Here is an 18,961-nt window from a genome sequence, read left to right on the forward strand (position 1 = left end):
AATATTTTTTTGTACATCTACTTTCTTGATTTCTTTTAGAACGTTGTTTCACTGTAAATCAACACAAAGACCATGATCAACTCGGAAGCAACACGCGACTTCTGTGGGTCTCATTTGTTGCTGTCTCCGCAACAAGCGTGAGGCCGCCACACGTCTTCCTTACTAGGGCATCCATGCAGATCCTCTCCAATATACTCGGTGATTTCTATATTTAAAAAATATATAAAAAACATTAAAAAAAAAAGACGGCCTCTGCATTGGGGCACGTGGGTGACGTGTAGCAGGGGCCACCAAAAAAAGTCAGCATTGATTACTTATTTAATTTTTTTATTATTTTTTTGAAATCTAATTTTTTAAGGAGAGAATTAAAGATATTTGATATTCAACGAATTTATCTATAAATATTTACTTAATAAAATATTTAATTATAAATTTTAAAATATTTGAAAAATAAAATATCTGAATAATAATATGAAAATCAGATAAAAATATCAAAAAAAGGAAATGGAATTATTAGTTCCGTTTGCACCGTGAATGGCATTAAAAGCTATGAGCTGCCTTTTGTTTTCAAAACTTTATTTTTTGTGGCTTAAAGATTCCTTTCACACGGTCTTCCTGCCGAGGAAGAGAGTCGTGTGGAGATCGTGAGTCGTCCACACGCGCATCCGACTGAAAATGATCTGACTGTCCACTTGTCGCCCATCCAGTCTCTCCCCTGCCCTTTTTATATCCCCGCGTCCTCACCCTTTAATTTCATTCCCCACCCATCATCCTTCGCATCCTTCGAGCGAGAAGACATGCCTCTCGAAGCTTCCGCGGCCGCTGCCTTGGACTTGGAGGAGATCGGGAAGGAGCTCGCTCTGATTCCGACGTCCCCAGATCTGTCTTTGGGCCGTCAGAAATACGCCGATGAGTGCGAATCTGCCATCAATCAACAGATCAAGTCGGTTCTATTTCTCTCTCTCATTCATTTAACCTTATGTTTATTGTAATATTTTTTCCCTGCGATCGTTGATTCATCTTTTCGATGAAATTTCTTTGTCATTTATCTTCTCGAGATAAATGACCTGGGATCTCCACAATGCGAGCGAGTTCTTAGCTGCCTTGTTAGTTGAACGCGTCTTGTTTGACTTACCTTTCGTTTGTTCTGTTCTTTAAATTCCTTCTATGAGAAATTTAATTAGATCAATCTCGGTGATCTCGTCAACATTGTTCCATTCGCAGTGTCGAATACAATAATTCCTACGTCTATCATGCCTTGTTCGCTTACTTCGACCGCGACAACGTTGCGCTGAAAGGCCTCGCAAAGTAAGTAGGCGTTTATTCTCTATTTTCATACATGTGTTGTGATTCTTGAGTATATTTGACTTGCTTTTGCTCATTACAGATTTTTCAAGGAGTCAAGTGAAGAGGAAAGGGAGCATGCCGAGAAACTGATGGAATACCAAGTAAGTTACAGATTCAAATTAAATTTCAAGGTGTTTGTTATTGTCTCTGAACTACGACAACTGATTCTAAATCTCTCCGTGATCAGAACAAGCGAGGAGGAAGAGTGAAACTCCAGTCTCTTGTTATGCCACCGTCTGAATTCGATCATCCCGAGAAGGGAGAAGCATTGCATGGTAAGTTCGAATCTGTGCATCAGCACAAATCTACTCTGTCGTTTTATGTAACTGTTGCATATAAATATTTGTTTCGTCCATTCTCCTCAATATCGATGAACTCTATCCTCTTATTACTTATTCATTGATGATGTTCCAGGAAAGAGACTTTTTTTTTTTAAACAACGATGGCGACTATTCCTAAATTTTTACAATTTAATGTCGGCTCCAAGAATCCTAATATTTTCATTCGGAATCCTAAATTTTTACATCGAGATTGATTTTTTATTTTTTTTCCTACTCTGCTAAGTTTGATCAAACCTTAGATTTTGTAGAGTCTTTGGTAACATTGTTTTGCTTTGTTTCAGCCATGGAATTGACTTTGGCTCTTGAGAAGTTGACGAACGAGAAGCTGATCCAGCTACACAATGTAAGTGATACTGAACCATGGTCCAACTAGTTAGCGTTATCTCATATTTTAACTTTTACATTGTCTTGAAATTTAATCCAGATTGCTGAAAATTGCAAAGATGCTCAACTGGCTGACTTTATTGAGAGTGAATTTCTCGAAGAGCAGGTGACATAATTATGAGGATGGTTTAGCTGATTGTCAACTTTGACACAATTGTTAATTTGTTCAGAAAAATTCAACATAATTTCACTAAAATCAGCAAAATTATAGACAAAAACCTAGAATAAGATTGAAAGGTCAAGGTAAAAAAAGAAAACAAAAGCTTTATTTCCAATTTCTACTCTCCAGTAACCAATCTCTATATCGCTATTAGAATACTATTGGAGCAAATAAGTAATAGCAAACTTATGACCTGTCAAACAACAAGTTAGAAAAATCAAATTTGCTTGCTGCTGCTGAACTTTGTAATCTTCATCTCATTTTCAGGTGGAAGCCATAAAGAAGATATCTGAGTATGTTGCTCAGCTGAGAAGGTTAGGGAAAGGACATGGTAAGGATTCCATTATTAAGATAATATCTAGATGTCTATTTTGAATTGTTGTAGATAACCTTCAGATGCCTTATTTGCGATTGGGTATTATATGCAGGGGTTTGGCATTTCGACCAGATGCTCCTCCATTAGGGAGATGATGTGGCTGCCTAAAGTGTTGAGGTCTTGATCAGTTACATTTGTCTCTAGCTGTAGATTGTCATTTTCTTCATTCTCTATTGTAATCTTTGATGTTGTCGAAAGTATAAAGCAGAACCAGACGGGGTTTCTGGAGAAAGTAATATTTGATGTATGTCGTCGAGGTCTAGTGTCGATTGACTATGAAACTTGGTTCAAGCTTTCACAATCAATTGCATTAACACTGCATGTTGGAATAAACATGTGCAATTGTGGGTGTCATAACTTGAAAGGGCTGACCTCATGCCATGGATTTGGGATCCTTCATCCATGAAAAAGTGGATCAGGGATGGATCACTTATAATTACGACTAGATTATGACTGTGATCCGACCACAATTAATTATGATCCCTCCCTAGGTTTACTGCCCCCCAGATTATGGTTTGGGTCGGGGCGGGTGATCGGAGGCCACCCCCGCTCGTTTAGTTCCTTACAGTGAACCCAGATGAAGAATATACAGCCTTGTTATATGATCTACTAGATAAAGCCCTCCTAAATAGAATTCAAGAATATATATCAATTAGCTCACTGATTGTAAAAATAGAACCTTTTACACTATAGAAGAAGGAAGTAATAGTTGAACAAAAAGGTGCATCCTGCCAAACAAATTTGAAAGTAGGCCTCCAAGGAAAATCAATTGTAAATTATTAAACGTGTAACATAATTAAATAACTATGTAATGAGGGCTTGAAACTACCATACTTTAATTTTTTTTTCAATGTATAAAACAAGTAGACAATATCTTCATCTTATTTTTTTATTCTTAGTAGTTTTAAATTGTTTCTTGGCATACTATCATTAAGAAAAAACACATATAATTAGTAATTAAAATCAAAATACTCAAAATACTTGATGTGAAAATACAATCTTACAACAATGACTCCCAATCTCATTTTTGTTAAGCTTAACGATCCTTGTTGTCTTCTTATTGACCTCTTCTTTAGAATTACCTTCAAAAATTGAGATACTAACTCTTTGTTATTGCAAATTATCCACATCAATTTTTTTCTTTCCCCCTTCCGCTTCCAAAACAACCTTTACTTTTATATTTTTTTCAACATTGCTTTTTGATACCTCAACCAATTGTACTCCTTCCATGTCATGTTTATGGAAGGAGCGAAGATTTCTGTCTTACTCCTCTTCCTCTAAGGTACCATCTTGAGGCATATAGGACTATCAATAGTAGCATCCTTATAATTATAGTGACTTCGGTCACATCCTCTCCTAGTCCTGGTTCTAGAAACAACTAGTTCAAGATGAGGATCCACTACATGGTCACTTGATTCAGATTGGATACCTTTATCTTCTATAAGTTTAAGTAATTATTTTACCCTTTTATTTATTTGAATATTTTTATTATTAGCTCCTTGATTTAGTTTTGATGAATAATGTAGTTACGACATTCACTATTACTAGGGTACTTTGCTCCTATAGCAAGTAATGATGAGTCTCTAATGGATGCGAAAAATTATCGAGGTAAGGAAGATTTTCAACCAATATATTTTCAAAAAGAGTAGGGACTAGCTCAACAATAACTTATCAAAAAAAATTATTTAGAAATTGATAATAACTTAGAAATGAAGAAGAGCCTTGGCGTAACGGTAAAGTTGTTGCTATGTGACCAGATCACAGGTTCGAATCCTGTAAACAACCTCTTGCAAAAAAAGTAGGATAAGGATGGGTACAATGGATCCTTCCCCGGGACCCCGTATGGCGGGAGCTTTGTGCACCGGTTCAAAAATCGAGACCCCGTATGTCGGAAGCTTCGTGCACCGGGCCAAAAATCAAACTTGTTTCGTATACTAATTATTACATACATACTAATGTTCGTTCATATAAAAAATCAAATTGACAACTCAATTGAATCTACCTAGATTGTCAAAATCATCAATAATATCTAGAATATTTATAGGAATCTTATATGTAATAGAAGAAAACAACACACATAAATATATACAAAATATATAATTTACAAAATACTAAAACATCATCATTTACTTTAATTCTATGGGAATCTATTTTAAGCAACTCAATTTTTGATCTAGTAGGCTCTTTTTTTAAAATAAATGAGCAAGAAAGAGGTCACTGTATGCATTAGTTGAATTCATAGGAACTTAAACACCTTTGTCTACAATACCAAGCAATGGAGACACATCTCTTCTAATGAAAGTAACTGGAACACTTGAAATCTAAAACATTTGAGACGTTGAATTCCAACTATGAAAATATTCACCAATAGATCCGCAATTTGCTTAATATCTTTATATCTAAAAAATAGTAAAAGTGGACTGTTTAATGATATCTTTGTGTCTATCATGTAAATGAACATAATCATGTTGCTTTCCTTTACTTATTTTACAACTAAAAAAAATATTAAAGTGACCTTAAACAATAGTCCATTGAAAATTTTGCCAACACCTACAGTTTAAAAAATAAAAATTAATAAATGAAAAAACCAAATTCTCACATTCCTATCAATTTGACGATGCACAAAGTGTAGTTACTGTAAGTACCCTGGGTTGATTTTGATATGATCATCCAAGTTAAGTTAGTTCATGTTTATTTTTTATGTCTTGTGTCTAAGTGTGCAAGAGCTTAGGACCACAAAAAATCTAGCGAAAGACACATCGGATGAGAAAGATGACATGAGAAGTGAGTCGACGGGCTCAGTGCATTCGAGAGACGATAAAATATGGAAGAGTATACTGGTGGAGCGAGAACATGCACAACAATCCGAGGGACGAGAAGCCAGGGAGGAAGTCTGCTCAAAGAGAAGACCGGAGTTGGGTTCAGGTGAGCTCAATTTCGAACAGCCAGAGCATCACCCAAACGAGCACGGGAAAGAGACTGTTCGGATGAATAGTGCTCGAGACGCCTCCAATGGCTTTGGAGACACCTCAAGCTTCGGTAGAGAAGCTGTCGCATTCGAGACACGAGGTGCCTCAAATGTGCCTCAGGCGCCTAGGATGAAAAAGCGCGAAGGCGCCTTGAGCGAACTCGAATGTGCCTTAAGCAGAGGTGAGAAGGCGTCGTCAATCCTCATGAAGGTGACTTCCAACGTGGCAGAGACGTTGGTGACTATGCTGTTAATACAGTCTGACCTGACTGTTGTTTTGATGTTGACACTGATTTAAGTTTGTATCAGATATTAATTAAACTCAGACTGATTAATGATAAAGGTTGATCATGTGGAGAGGAAAAGTCCAAATACGGATACTTGGCACGCGAAGTCGGAGAGGGCTCGGTAGCTCGTTCTCCGGACTAGGTTAGAGAGGGCTCGGTAGCTCGTTCTCTGGACCGGACGAAGTCGGAGAGGGCTCGGTAGCTCGTTCTCCGGACTAGGTCAGAGAGGGCTCGGTAGCTTGTTCTCTGGACCGGACGAAGTCCGAGAGGGCTCGGTAGCTCGTTCTCCGGACTAGGTCAGAGAGGGCTCAGTAGCTCGTTCTCTGGACCGGACGAAGCCGGAGAGGGCTTGGCAGCTCATTCTCCAGACTAGGTCAGAGAGGGCTCGGTAGCTCGTTCTCTGACCCGGACATGGAAGTCGGAGAGGGCTCGGTAGCTTGTTCTCCAGATTAGGTCAGAGAGGGTTCGGTAGCTCGTTCTCTGGACCAGGAAAACGTTAGGGTTTAGGGCTGGGAAGCGCTAAAACCAACAGAGGCATTGGATCGGTCTGTCGACCGATCCAGTGATACCTTAGTTATCTGATCGGTCTCGTGACCGATCAATAACCACACAGTAGCTTTCTGTGGGTTATCTGATCGGTCTGGTGACCGATCAGTAACCAAACAGTAGTTCACTGTATGTTATCTGATCGGTCTGTAGACCGATCAGAAGGAAGCGGAGGATTCAGAGGACTATAGGGGATCGGTCTATGGACCGATCCACCTATAGGCTGATGGTCCACAGACCGATCAGAAGCCTCCCAGACCGATCAGGATATGTCCTGATCGGTCCAGAGAGCTATGGATCGGTCTATTGACCGATCCACAATGATGTCGTTTATCTTCTGATATTTCTCTGCGATTTCTGATTCATCTGATCTAACCATCTGCTGTAAGCTTTTTGAGTTACAGATTGCAGGTGTCGTGTCAATGCTTGAATTCAAACTAAGCACCATCAGAAGAATAAGACCAAGTGCTCTTTCTGCTGTGTTTCGCTGTAAATTGTGCAATTGGAGCGTCAACGTTCACTGGCTGCGATCAGTTGGCAACAGCTTGACTCTTGCTTATTGGTTTGAGCTCAGAAACACCAGTGAAGACCATGGATGGTATTGGTGTGAGTTCAGAGAACCAGATGAGGAGGAAGAGTGATTGGCGACGCCTGAGTTGGTCGCAGTGATTCGATACAGGTGACAGTGATTCGGCTCTAGCTGAAGACAGTGAGAAAGCAGAGCAATAAGAAGAAGGAAGAAGAGAGGTTTGAAAAATATTTTTGAAAAACTCTCTGTCGATCAAGCAAGAGTGGTGTGTGTTTGAGCTCTTGGCTGAGGAACTTCTTCTGTCTTTGCGCTTTGCTTTCATCGTGGCTGTAAGTTGATTGTTCATTCCTTTTGGCCACTAAACTCTGTAAGTCTTGTGCTTCATTTCAAATCTTGTCTGAGACTTTGTGTGGAGAGGTTACTCCACCGAGAAGGAGAAATACTTAGCCGGAATTTGTCCGGGGTGTGATCTACCGAAAGATCAAGGGATCGTCCACCTTACGGACACGCCGAGGAGTAGGGGCAAGTTATCCCCGAACCTCGTACATCCTTGTTGTGTTAGTGGTGGGTTGTTTCTTTTCCTTGCATCAGTTTTCTTTTTGTTTATTTCCGCTGTGCTAACAAGTTTTTGTGAGGAATTAATTGACTTTTTAGTGGAGGCTATTCACACCCCCCCCCCTCTCTAGCCATCCGAAGGTCCTAACATATGCCACTAAGGATATAAAACTTTAACCACACTAGAGGCGTCTTGGATCCTTTTGGAGGTGCCTTCGAGCCACGTCAGCCAACGGTAACATCATCTCAGGAGGCTATACAAAACTCCATAGAGTTAGGAATTTAACAACAATCATTGTATTCATTTTCATAATTTTTTTTTAGCATTCATAGTTTGTAAGAGGCTATTCCACCTGCACGAAGAAGATTTTTCTTAGTGAAGCTTATAATTGTTTTAGATTAACAATCATCTAAGTTGTAATCAAGTAAATCTTTTTATTCTCTTTATTTTTGTTATTGATTTTAAAGTTAATTATTTGTATTTAATTAATTTGACTATCCTTGCTAAGTAAAAGTAAAAAATTTGATTAACTTATTTTCAGAACTATTCATCCTCCTTTAACGTCTATCCGTTACCAGATTTTAAAATTGATAAAACTCTATGTCATGCCCACCAATGAATTTTGATAAGAAGTCATTGATGGATTTTCAGATTTCAAGAAAATAGCGTGGTGGTTAAGGACAATGCAAACCAACACAAAATCAAATCAAAGGAATGCAAGTTAAAGTGTGACAAACTCTAAACATGTGTAAGGGATGGGTACTGCAATAGAAATCTGAAACATATCTCATCGAGAGGTTGAATTATAATACTAGGTCAGTGATCCAAGATAGGAGAGGAGAGAGATGACCAAAGTCAGGATACAGAATGAGAAGTCAAACTAAACCCTAAACTTGAATGGGAGAGGAAATGATTATCAGTAGATCCTAATTCACTTTCGGCGAGTTGATAGATCCATGTGGAGGGTTTCAACTTTTGAGGAAATTGTTTTTGACGAGCTAATAGAGAGAGAGGGGATTTAATTTCCGTGAACTGGGAGAGCGAAGTAAGAGATGTTGAGATTGCATGCATCCGAATCAAATAATTTTTTTATTTTGAATATGTTGCTCACTTGCTCTGATGTTTGGGAATGGGATAAACAGTTGGCGAGAGGCGTATGTATTATCGGAAATAAATGCACTTTTTGAAAAATAATAACTTTAGTGTGTAATTAGGAATTCTGAAATTTTATAGGTGAGCTTTAGTCAATTACCGAATATCTTTTTATAGATCTACTTTCTTGATTTCTTTTAGAACGTTGTTTCACTGTAAATCAACACAAAGACCATGATCAGCTGGGAAGCAACATGCGACTTCTGTGAGTCTCGTTTGTTATTGTCTTCGCAACAAGCGCGAGGCTGCCACACGTCTTCCTTATTAGGGCATCCATGCGGATCCTCTCCAATATATTTTTAAAAAATATATAAAAAATATTAAAAAAAAGGCTGACTTTGCATTGGGGCACGTGGGTGACGTGTAGCAGGGGCCACCAAAAAAAGTGGGCATTGATTACTTATTTAATTTATTTATTATTATTTTTTTGAAATCTAATTTTTTAAGGAGAGAATTAAAGATATTTGATATTCAACGAATTTATCTATAAATATTTACTTAATAAAATATTTAATTATAAATTTTAAAATATTTGAAAAATGAAATATCTGAATGATAATATGAAAATCAGATAAAAATATCAAAAAAAGGAAATGGAATTATTAGTTCCGTTTGCACCGTGGATGGCATTAAAAGCTATGAGCTGCCTTTTGTTTTCAAAACTTTATTTTTTGTGGCTTAAAGATTCCTTTCACACGGTCGCCGAGGAAGAGAGTCGTGTGGAGATCGTGAGTCGTCCACACGCGCATCCGACTGAAAATGATTTGACTGTCCACTTGTCGCCCATCCAGTCTCTCCCCTGCCCTTTTTATATCCCCGCGTCCTCACCCTTTCATTCCCCACCCATCATCCTTCGCATCCTTCGAGCGAGAAGACATGGAGGAGATCGGGAAGGAGCTCGCTCTGATTCCGACGTCCCCAGATCTGTCTTTGGGCCGTCAGAAATACGCCGATGAGTGCGAATCTGCCATCAATCAACAGATCAAGTCGGTTCTATTTCTCACTCTCATTCATTTAATCTTATGTTTATTGTAATATTTTTTCCCTGCGATCGTTGATTCATCTTTTCGATGAAATTTCTTTGTCATTCTCGAGATAAATGACCTGGGATCTCCACAATGCGAGCGAGTTCTTAGCTGCCTTGTTAGTTGATAGTTCTTGGAAAACGCGTCTTGTTTGACTTACCTTTCGTTTGTTCTGTTCTTTAAATTCCTTCTATGAGAAATTTAATTAGATCAATCTCAGTGATCTCGTCAACATTGTTCCATTCGCAGTGTCGAATACAATAATTCCTACGTCTATCATGCCTTGTTCGCTTACTTCGACCGCGACAACGTTGCGCTGAAAGGCCTCGCAAAGTAAGTAGGCGTTTATTCTCTATTTTCATACATGTGTTAGTTGTGATTCTTGAGTATATTTGACTTGCTTTTGCTCATTACAGATTTTTCAAGGAGTCAAGTGAAGAGGAAAGGGAGCATGCCGAGAAACTGATGGAATACCAAGTAAGTTACACATTCAAATTTCAAGGTGTTTGTTATTGTCTCTGAACTACGACAACTGATTCTAAATCTCTCCGTGATCAGAACAAGCGAGGAGGAAGAGTGAAACTCCAGTCTCTTGTTATGCCACCGTCTGAATTCGATCATCCCGAGAAGGGAGAAGCATTGCATGGTAAGTTCGAATCTGTGCATCGGCACAAATCTACTCTGTCGTTTTATGTAACTGTTGCATATAAATATTTGTTTCGTCCATTCTCCTCAATATCGATGAACTCTATCCTGTTATTACTTATTCATTGATGATGTTCCAGGAGAGAGACTTTTTTTTTTAACAACGATGGCGACTATTCCTAAATTTTTACAATTTAATGTCAGGCTCCAAGAATCCTAATATTTTCATTCGGAATCCTAAATTTTTACATCGAGATTGAATTATTTGGTTTTCTACCATTCCATTTTTTTATTTTTTTTTTCCTACTCTGCTAAGTTTGATCAAACCTTAGATTTTGTAGAGTCTTTGGTGACATTGTTTTGCTTTGTTTTAGCCATGGAATTGACTTTGGCTCTTGAGAAGTTGACGAACGAGAAGCTGATCCAGCTACACAATGTGAGTGATATTGAACCATGGTCCAACTAGTTAGCGTTATCTCATATTTTAACTTTTACATTGTCTTGAAATTTAATCCAGATTGCTGAAAATTGCAACGATGCTCAACTCGCTGACTTTATTGAGAGTGAATTTCTCGGAGAGCAGGTGACATAATTATGAAGATGGTTTAGCTGATTGTCAACTTTGACACAATTGTTAATTTGTTCAGAAAAATTCAACATAATTTCACTTAAATCAGCAAAATTATAGACAAAAACCTAGAATAATTAGATTGAAAGGTCAAGGTAAAAAAAGAAAACAAAAGCTTTATTTCCAATTTCTACTCTCCAGTAACCAATCTCTATATCGCTATTAGAATACTATTGGAGCAAATAAGTAATAGCAAACTTATGACCTGTCAAACAACAAGTTAGAAAAATCAAATTTGCTTGCTGCTGCAGAACTTTGTAATCTTCATCTCATTTTCAGGTGGAAGCCATAAAGAAGATATCTGAGTACGTTGCTCAGCTGAGAAGGTTAGGGAAAGGACATGGTAAGGATTTCATTATTAAGATAATCTCTAGATGTTTGTTTTGAAATGTTATAGATAACCTTCAGATGTCTTATTTGCGATTGGGTATTATATGCAGGGGTTTGGCATTTCGACCAGATGCTCCTCCATTAGGGAGATGCTGTGGCTGCCTAAAGTGTTGAGGTCCTGATCAGTTACATCTGTCTCTAGCTGTAGTTGTCATTTGCTTCTTTCTGTATGTGTAATCTTTGATAATGTCGAAAGTAGAGAGCAGAACCAGATGGGGTTTCTGGAGGAAATAAAATTTGATGTATGACGTCGTGGTCTAGTCTCGATTGACTATGAAACTTGGTTCAAACATTCGCAATCAACTGGATTAACACTGCATGTTGGAATAAACATGTGCAATTATGGGTGGTTGTCATAACTTGAAAGGGTTGACCTCATGCCATGGATTTGGGATCCTTCGTTCATAAAAAAAAGTGGATTAGGGGATGGATCACTTATAATTACGACTAGATTATGGTCATGTTCCGACCATAATTGGTTATGATCCCTCCCTAGGTTCACTGTCCTAGATTATAGTTTGGGTTGGGGCGAGTGGAGTGGTCGGAGGCCACCTCCCGCTCGTCGCCCGGCAGCTTGCCCACTTGCCCACTGCTGGCGACCTCCGAGCTGCCTTTGGTTACCCGTCATGACCCAAACTATAACAGGGGGTGGTGTGATCCGGCTGCAATTGCAAGTGGTCAATTCCCTAGTCCATTTTTTTTGGACCATGGGCTCTGGGCTCATTAAACTCGGAGTGATTGTTATATTTGTTTACTATTTTACTTTCTTTAATTATTCGGAGGAGTATAACTGCTATTTCAGACTCTCATTGAGTAAATCTACAAAGTACCAATTTGAATATAGGAGTTTGTTCATAGTGAAATTGTTGATTTACTATAGGAAGCCTCATGAAAATAGATCAAATTGTATTCTTGGATTCGAGAACTAAATTTTCTAGACCAATTGTGTTGATAAATTTGAATAAGCTTTCTCTACAAGGTTTATGAATTGGGATTGGAAGTGGAACATTTTTCAAATCATTAGTTTATGAAACTATTCCATCCATTTTCTCTCTCGCAACCCATTGGGAATAAGAAGGATGGGAGTATGAACACACGCCTAATAGATTAGGAGAGTAAGTCTCCAAAGGAGCGTGTAGAAGAGTAATATGTGAGTGCATGGAATGTGCTAAGGTGCTAATGGAGTTCTAGGGGCCTTGATAGTTGATACATGTACGAGAGAAGGGGAGAGGGGCAAATAATAAGTACTTGTAAAAGATAATCAGGGTGACCTTTTTTAAAAAAAAAAAAAAATTGGATGGTATGGCTCTAGTAGACATGATGCTACAGAAATCTGTGCGGCTTAAAATTCTCTCATGATGTGGTCAGACCTGTATGGATTGTAGAGAGTATCACAGAGTCATCTCAGTAAAGTTCTTATACTTAAATCATAGTGGGATCATGTAAGGAATAGAATATAGACAAAAAAAAAATTATCATTAGACACCGTAGATTCCTTTTTATACCACTTCGAATCATACTTTGAAACTCTAATAGGAAATTTAGGGTCCCAATTTTAGGGTTGTGAATTTCGAGTCTAGTGTTAGAAGGACAATTTTACCTGGGGCATCACTACGTGATGTCTCGAGTTGCTTTTGAATGTTCAATGTCTCAGTACCCCATTCCAACACCATGACCCAACTTCCTGATTTGGCCTCCTGAATCACTCTTATAGCTCAAGAGTCCTAGCACATCATGCTCCATATGCAAGATCACATCCCAAGCTCCTTTAATCATATTTTATTCAACTTCACTTCTTAGTTTGACATAAAGAGAGAACTAGTAGCCCCCAGGATGTAACACAGATGGTAGACTCATGGTATCTCTGACGTAATAATCAGGGATCGATTCTCAGGAACTAACGACCTATGGTTACCCTACCATGCGCCTAATACCTATGTACTTACATTTACCTCCCTCCATATCCGTGGATCAAATACTAGGAGGACTCCTAAGATAACGGATCTACCTTTTTGAAGAGAAAACTAGTGATAATACCCCTCCAACACATGACCAACAACTTACAACCCACAATCTCAATATCCAATAACCTAGATTTCATAGCAAGATTCTCCAAGTGGTATGGAAGGGAATATATGGTATGTTAGCTTAATTTGCTTCTTCTATATTTTTATTATTATATTCCTTCTATGATTTCATGATAATTTAAATAGAGATTGCTAGGTTATAATGGTTGCAAATAAAGTTTCATATTAAAAATATATGAAAAAAATCATGGATTTATAAGAGAAAGATATCTCCATTAGTACGAGACCTTTTAGGTAGAGTCCAAAAATAAACCATAAAAGCTTAGGCCTAAAGTGGAGAATATCATACCATTATAGAGATATCTTAATTCTTTTGGTTCTAACAATTAGTATTAGAGCCCGAATTGCTAGAAGGACTAATCGCCGACTATGCACAAGAGTCATAGTTAATCGAGCCATATGAGTGAAATATTGACTTCTAATGAAGGAAGTGAGGGCTCTCACGTCTGGATTAAGATGATCAGACATCAGGCAGAGAAGTCTTAGTTGTGCCTAGGAAAGGAAGTACTAGTCGGTCGATTAGAACGAGGGGCAGAAAAGTCTTACTGGGTCAAGGATCAGATGACATCAAGCGAATAGGCTTGAGGAAGTGGTCCTTCGTTTGAAGAGGGATTCTTGGGTTGCAATAGTTGTAAACAAAGTTCCACGTTGAAAACATATGGAAATGATTATAGACTTATAAAGGAAAGATATCTCCATTGGTATGAGACTTTTGGGGTAGAGTCCAAAAATAAAATCATGAGGATTTAGGCCTAAAGTGGACAATATCATATCATTATAAAGATATATTAATTTTTTTAGTCCTAACATCAGAGGGACCTTACTAGGATGACTTCGAGCTCCCTCTAACATGTTTTGATCCATGTAGGTTTGACCACATCATAAGAGAAAGCTTCGTCAGTAACTTCCAATAAGGCTGCTCTATTTTGTGATAGGATCATATATCAATAGGAATAGAAGTGGATGGTATGTCTCCAGTAGACCTAGGAGGAAAGACGCTCAAAATAGGTGGCAATGTTGATGGTATTGTGTTGGAGTGTGGTCGGATGTGTTAGAATCGTTGACATCACTAGAGAGAGGGTGAATTGTGATTCGCTTTGTGTGCTCATTTGCAAAAGGTTAATATGCAGTGGAAAAATAAAAAGAAACAAACGAAACACAAACATAAACTTGAGTTTTTTTATGTGATTTGGAACCCCCGATTCCTACTCTATAGCCTAACATCCTAGCATAAATGCCACTATTCTTTCTCCTTGTCAAAGACCTTCCAGAGGCGGAGAAACCTTTTATAACAACCTGTTCTTACAAGTAACATAAACTAAATACAAAGATAAAGTTGAAAATAAATACAATATAAATAAACTATTTTTACAAGAGATATTTTGCTTTGCTCGTTTTTTGTTTCTTTCAATTTGCATCCTAAAGTATGGAATGCAGAAATACATTCCCTCAAAACCTCTAAGAACTGTCCAAGAATAGATGGTTTGAAATTTCCACAAAATCCTCTTTTATATGGTTGTTATAGTGACTAAATCATCCTAACAATCAACTCTTTACTCTCAATAGTCAATCATGTGCTCAAATTTGAATATTGCTCTTGTTCTACTAGTAGAATTGCGAGTCGACTACATAAACCATAACAGTCGGCTGATGCATCATTGATCAAGTTTTCAAATGAACTACAAAATCTTTTGTTCAATCTACAACGTCATCAGTCGAGGCCTTCACTCGACTTATGCAGAAGTCAACTACTAACACCCAACATTTGATTGCTCACACCATAAATCCCCTTAAATTCCAAACTCATGATTTCATACTCATCAGTCGATTGTCATAACATAGCAGTTAACTGATACTTTTTCATTCTGGTCAAGGCTAAACTCTCATCCTTGCCCGATATTTGATTGACTTTCAACCTACTAAGATTTCATCTGTCCAAAATCCAATTAACCTTGACCTTCTACGACTTCAACTGCCTAGTATTCGGTCAACCTGAACCTGTCAAGACTTCACCATTGTCAAACATTCAGTCTTCTTTGATATGTTTGGATTTTTCTTCTCATGTTTAACATCCAATCCTCCATGACATGTCAGGATTTCACTTCTTGTCTGGCTCATCATGACATATCAGAACTTACTTCCATATACCTAACATCCGGTCCTCCATAATTATTAGGACTTTTATCCACATGCTTAGCATCTGATTCTCTATGTCTTGTTAGAACTTTCATTCACATGTCTATCATTTAGTCATTTATGACCTATTAGGACTTCACCGTCATGCCTAACATCCGGTCCTCATGATTTGTTAGGACTCACCCAACATTGTCAGATGTTTGGTCAATCGTAACCCACTTAGACTTCTTCCGTACCAACTCACCATTGGACTTTCAACTACCAAGTATTTAGTCAACCGGTACCATGACCCACTTAGACTTCATCTTTGTCAAGTCTTTGTTGATATTTTAACTATCAAGTGTTTGGTCAACCGTAACCCACTTTAAATTTCACCTTTGCCAACTCCCTATAATTGGCCTTTCAACTACCAATTGTATCTAGTCAACTATAAACCACTTGAACTTTTTCGCTATCAAATATTTAATCAACCTTGATCTACTTGACTTTTTGCTCAATAATCAAATATCAAAACTCAAATCAATCTTAGTCAATCTTGACCTAATTAAGATTAATTGCATCTACAATCTCTCTCTGATAATCTCCCAACCCCTTTTGATATTTTGCTTTTAATCATCAGATATATTGACTAAACATCAAAGGCCAATAATTTTTTTAACTCGAGCTTAGTCAATATTGATTATAAATCGATTGCACCAAGATAGAAGTGTATAGGGTTACAACTAATGGTAGTAATATAGTAATGAGGCTACACCTTATGCCTTCTCAACTACTATAAACATCAAGGGAGATGCTGCCTTTCCAAGTCTTTGTAATGAGGTGGATTAGCATATCTTCTCTAGAGTGCATGGAAAATCTTGGGATGCAAGTCACAAATCCATTATTCAGAAGCCTTTTAAGATTGATCTTAGAAAAGCATTTGATAGCCTCATTGAAAGCATTACTTTGTATCTTAGAAAAAAGGGTTCTAGAAAATTATCTTAGCTGTATTTATGATTGTCTTGCCTTAACATGTTTTCACTGCAAGGTAAACTTTCCCACATCGTGTATGATGACGAGCTTCCAAAATTAACCTCTTAGATATGATGATAAATCATGCTCAGGGTTGAAGAAACTCCTAGATGATTTTTGTAAGTTCATATATAACTAGAGGGTAAAATTATGAAAATATGAAATCTACTTCTTGGATGCTTGTCACTGCAATCATATCTCAAATCGTCAAGTTTGATTAGATTGTTTTGATGTAGTTGATAAAGGGTTTAAGTTAGGATCATCTTATGTAACATAATGTGTGTGTGGAGCATAGCAGGTTACATAGGTTGATTGAAAGTTCAAGTGGACTAAGAGTTTGATATATTGGCAAAAAGTCCAAAAATCAAGATTAACCAAGAGTTAGACGAATTGATGTGAAGTCTAAGAGATGAAGATTGATTAGGAGCTGAGAAGATAATTAGAAGTCTAAAAGATCAAGGTTTACCATGAATTTAATTAGTAGATTGATTAGAGGAGCCAGAGGTCAAGTTTGACTAATATAAGAGAGTTGTATGATAAGGAACAAGTGTTTAGGGTCCTAGTTGATGTTTTGAATTATTCCCGAGTTAAGTAAAGATCCTCAAGTAGATCCAATCAACTAAAGGCTATTTTAGTTGACTAAAGTATAGAGTCAATTCAAAAAAAAAAATTATGGAATCTCCACATCAGCGGCCCCCCTAGAGCCGGTCCCACGGATATGGAGGGAGGTAAATGCAGGTACACAGGTGGAAAGTGCATGACGGAGACGTTAACCCCAGACAGTGACACTCCGGAGATCGACCCTAGACCTTTCGAAGTATAGAGTCAATTCAAGAGCATATCATAAGTATCCTACTTACAAATAGAAAGATTATATTTTAACTTGAGGTAACTAAAAGTTGTTGGTTCAATTCGATTGCTTGAAGTAAAATATTTTGTATTAGATTGGAGTCAACTTAAGATAGTACGAGTCAATTGAAAAAGTATCCATTAGAAGGATAAGGTTTTCCATCATAACCACCTAAGTCGAATGGAACTAGTTGAGTTGATTGAAGTAGATATGTCCACTAAAATAGGTGTGACTTAATCGGAGAAACTATGTGTTGCAATACAGACATGTAATTTCAAGCATATGGCTATTTGCTCCCTCTTTATCCTACAAGCTCATCATTTTAATCTAATTTTTTTGTATCATAATGTAACTCTAATTATTTGATCTCACAATCAAACGAAGATATGGTGCAAGAGGAATTTAGCACCAAAGAATATGGTTCTTCATTATGATAAATTTTGTTTTTTAAAAATTTAGAATTAAAATATCTAAAACAAAGAAAAATAGCCGAGGGTGATGTTGTGTTTCTCTTCATAGACAAATTGAGCATTGTTGCAAAGAGGTACATTAACCAAAGGTCAACATCGTACCCTTTTGAGTGTTGGTATTGTGCACACTTGTGCTAGAGCTTACCCCCCTTGGTTATCACGTGGATTGCTTCTTCATTGCCCCATGAATTCCATGTGAGTTATTGTGGGTTCATCACAACGAGTAATATGGTAAACAAATCGAACAAATTTAGTATTCAACTTAACATAAGAAATTATTTATGTTTATTTAATATACAAGGTCAGCTAAATAAATAAACTTGAACAACTCATCAAACTAAATGAATAATTTGAATAAACATTATGTTCATCAATAATGTTCAAGAATAAAATTTGTATTCATTTATTTATGTTCATTTATATTCCTTAATGTTTATGAACATACATTATGAATTGTTCAATTTTTAGGATTAAAATTTGTATTCATTTATTTATGTTCATTTATATCCCTTAATGTTTATGAACAAACATTATGAATTGTTCATGAATAAGATTCAGGAATAAAATTTATGAATTATATTCATCCATAACTTTTATCAATATAACAAATAAATTTTTTAAAAAAATAAAATGAACAAATAAATTTGTATTATCAAGTTCAATAATCAATTAAATAAATTTAAAAATATAAAAATTTTAAATAATAAAATAAGATTAAATTGAGAACTCAATGATATTTTAATAAATTATGCTCAAGTCAAACTTAAACTAAATTTAAACTCATTAAAAAAAATAACAACCATTCTAACATATTTATTTATTTTAATCTTGGCTTAAAAAAAAACTTAAACATCACCAAATTAACTCCTTTATAGCCTGGAAGAACGTTATCCCTTTCAATTTTTAGTCCACGTGACCGTTTTTCCCTTCAACTATTTATATATTATTAAATAAGAGATATTACTCAATTAATTATTATGAAAATTTTAATGGTCTATTCTAAAGGTGTTGTTTTAGAATTAAGTCGCTTTTAAAACAATATAAGTTGCGGGTTATTTATTCCAAGTTTTATA

General features: G+C 36.7%; 2 protein-coding genes across 2 annotated transcripts in view; both read left to right on the forward strand.

Moving 5' to 3' along the window:
• The window catches only part of LOC122002687 (ferritin-3, chloroplastic-like), a 31,339-nt gene extending 19,702 nt beyond the window's left edge, over positions 1 to 11,637 (forward strand). Inside the window, exons 2-9 of the mRNA XM_042557962.1 lie at positions 9,532 to 9,632; positions 9,921 to 10,004; positions 10,088 to 10,148; positions 10,230 to 10,317; positions 10,691 to 10,752; positions 10,834 to 10,899; positions 11,224 to 11,287; positions 11,385 to 11,637. Coding sequence (XP_042413896.1) covers positions 9,532 to 9,632; positions 9,921 to 10,004; positions 10,088 to 10,148; positions 10,230 to 10,317; positions 10,691 to 10,752; positions 10,834 to 10,899; positions 11,224 to 11,287; positions 11,385 to 11,419 — 561 coding nt within the window. The 3' untranslated portion in view covers positions 11,420 to 11,637. The remainder of the gene's footprint in view (positions 1 to 9,531; positions 9,633 to 9,920; positions 10,005 to 10,087; positions 10,149 to 10,229; positions 10,318 to 10,690; positions 10,753 to 10,833; positions 10,900 to 11,223; positions 11,288 to 11,384) is intronic.
• On the forward strand, positions 762 to 2,865 carry LOC122002689 (ferritin-3, chloroplastic-like). Its single transcript, XM_042557964.1, has 8 exons — positions 762 to 943; positions 1,225 to 1,308; positions 1,388 to 1,448; positions 1,535 to 1,622; positions 1,970 to 2,031; positions 2,113 to 2,178; positions 2,500 to 2,563; positions 2,661 to 2,865. Exons 1-8 carry the CDS (start codon positions 798 to 800, stop codon positions 2,693 to 2,695), a joined length of 606 nt encoding a protein of 201 aa, XP_042413898.1. The 5' UTR covers positions 762 to 797; the 3' UTR covers positions 2,696 to 2,865.
• Positions 11,638 to 18,961: the final 7,324 nt, after the last annotated feature.

This window comes from Zingiber officinale, chromosome 7A (assembly GCF_018446385.1).
Source record: "Zingiber officinale cultivar Zhangliang chromosome 7A, Zo_v1.1, whole genome shotgun sequence".
Classification (NCBI taxonomy): domain Eukaryota; kingdom Viridiplantae; phylum Streptophyta; class Magnoliopsida; order Zingiberales; family Zingiberaceae; genus Zingiber; species Zingiber officinale.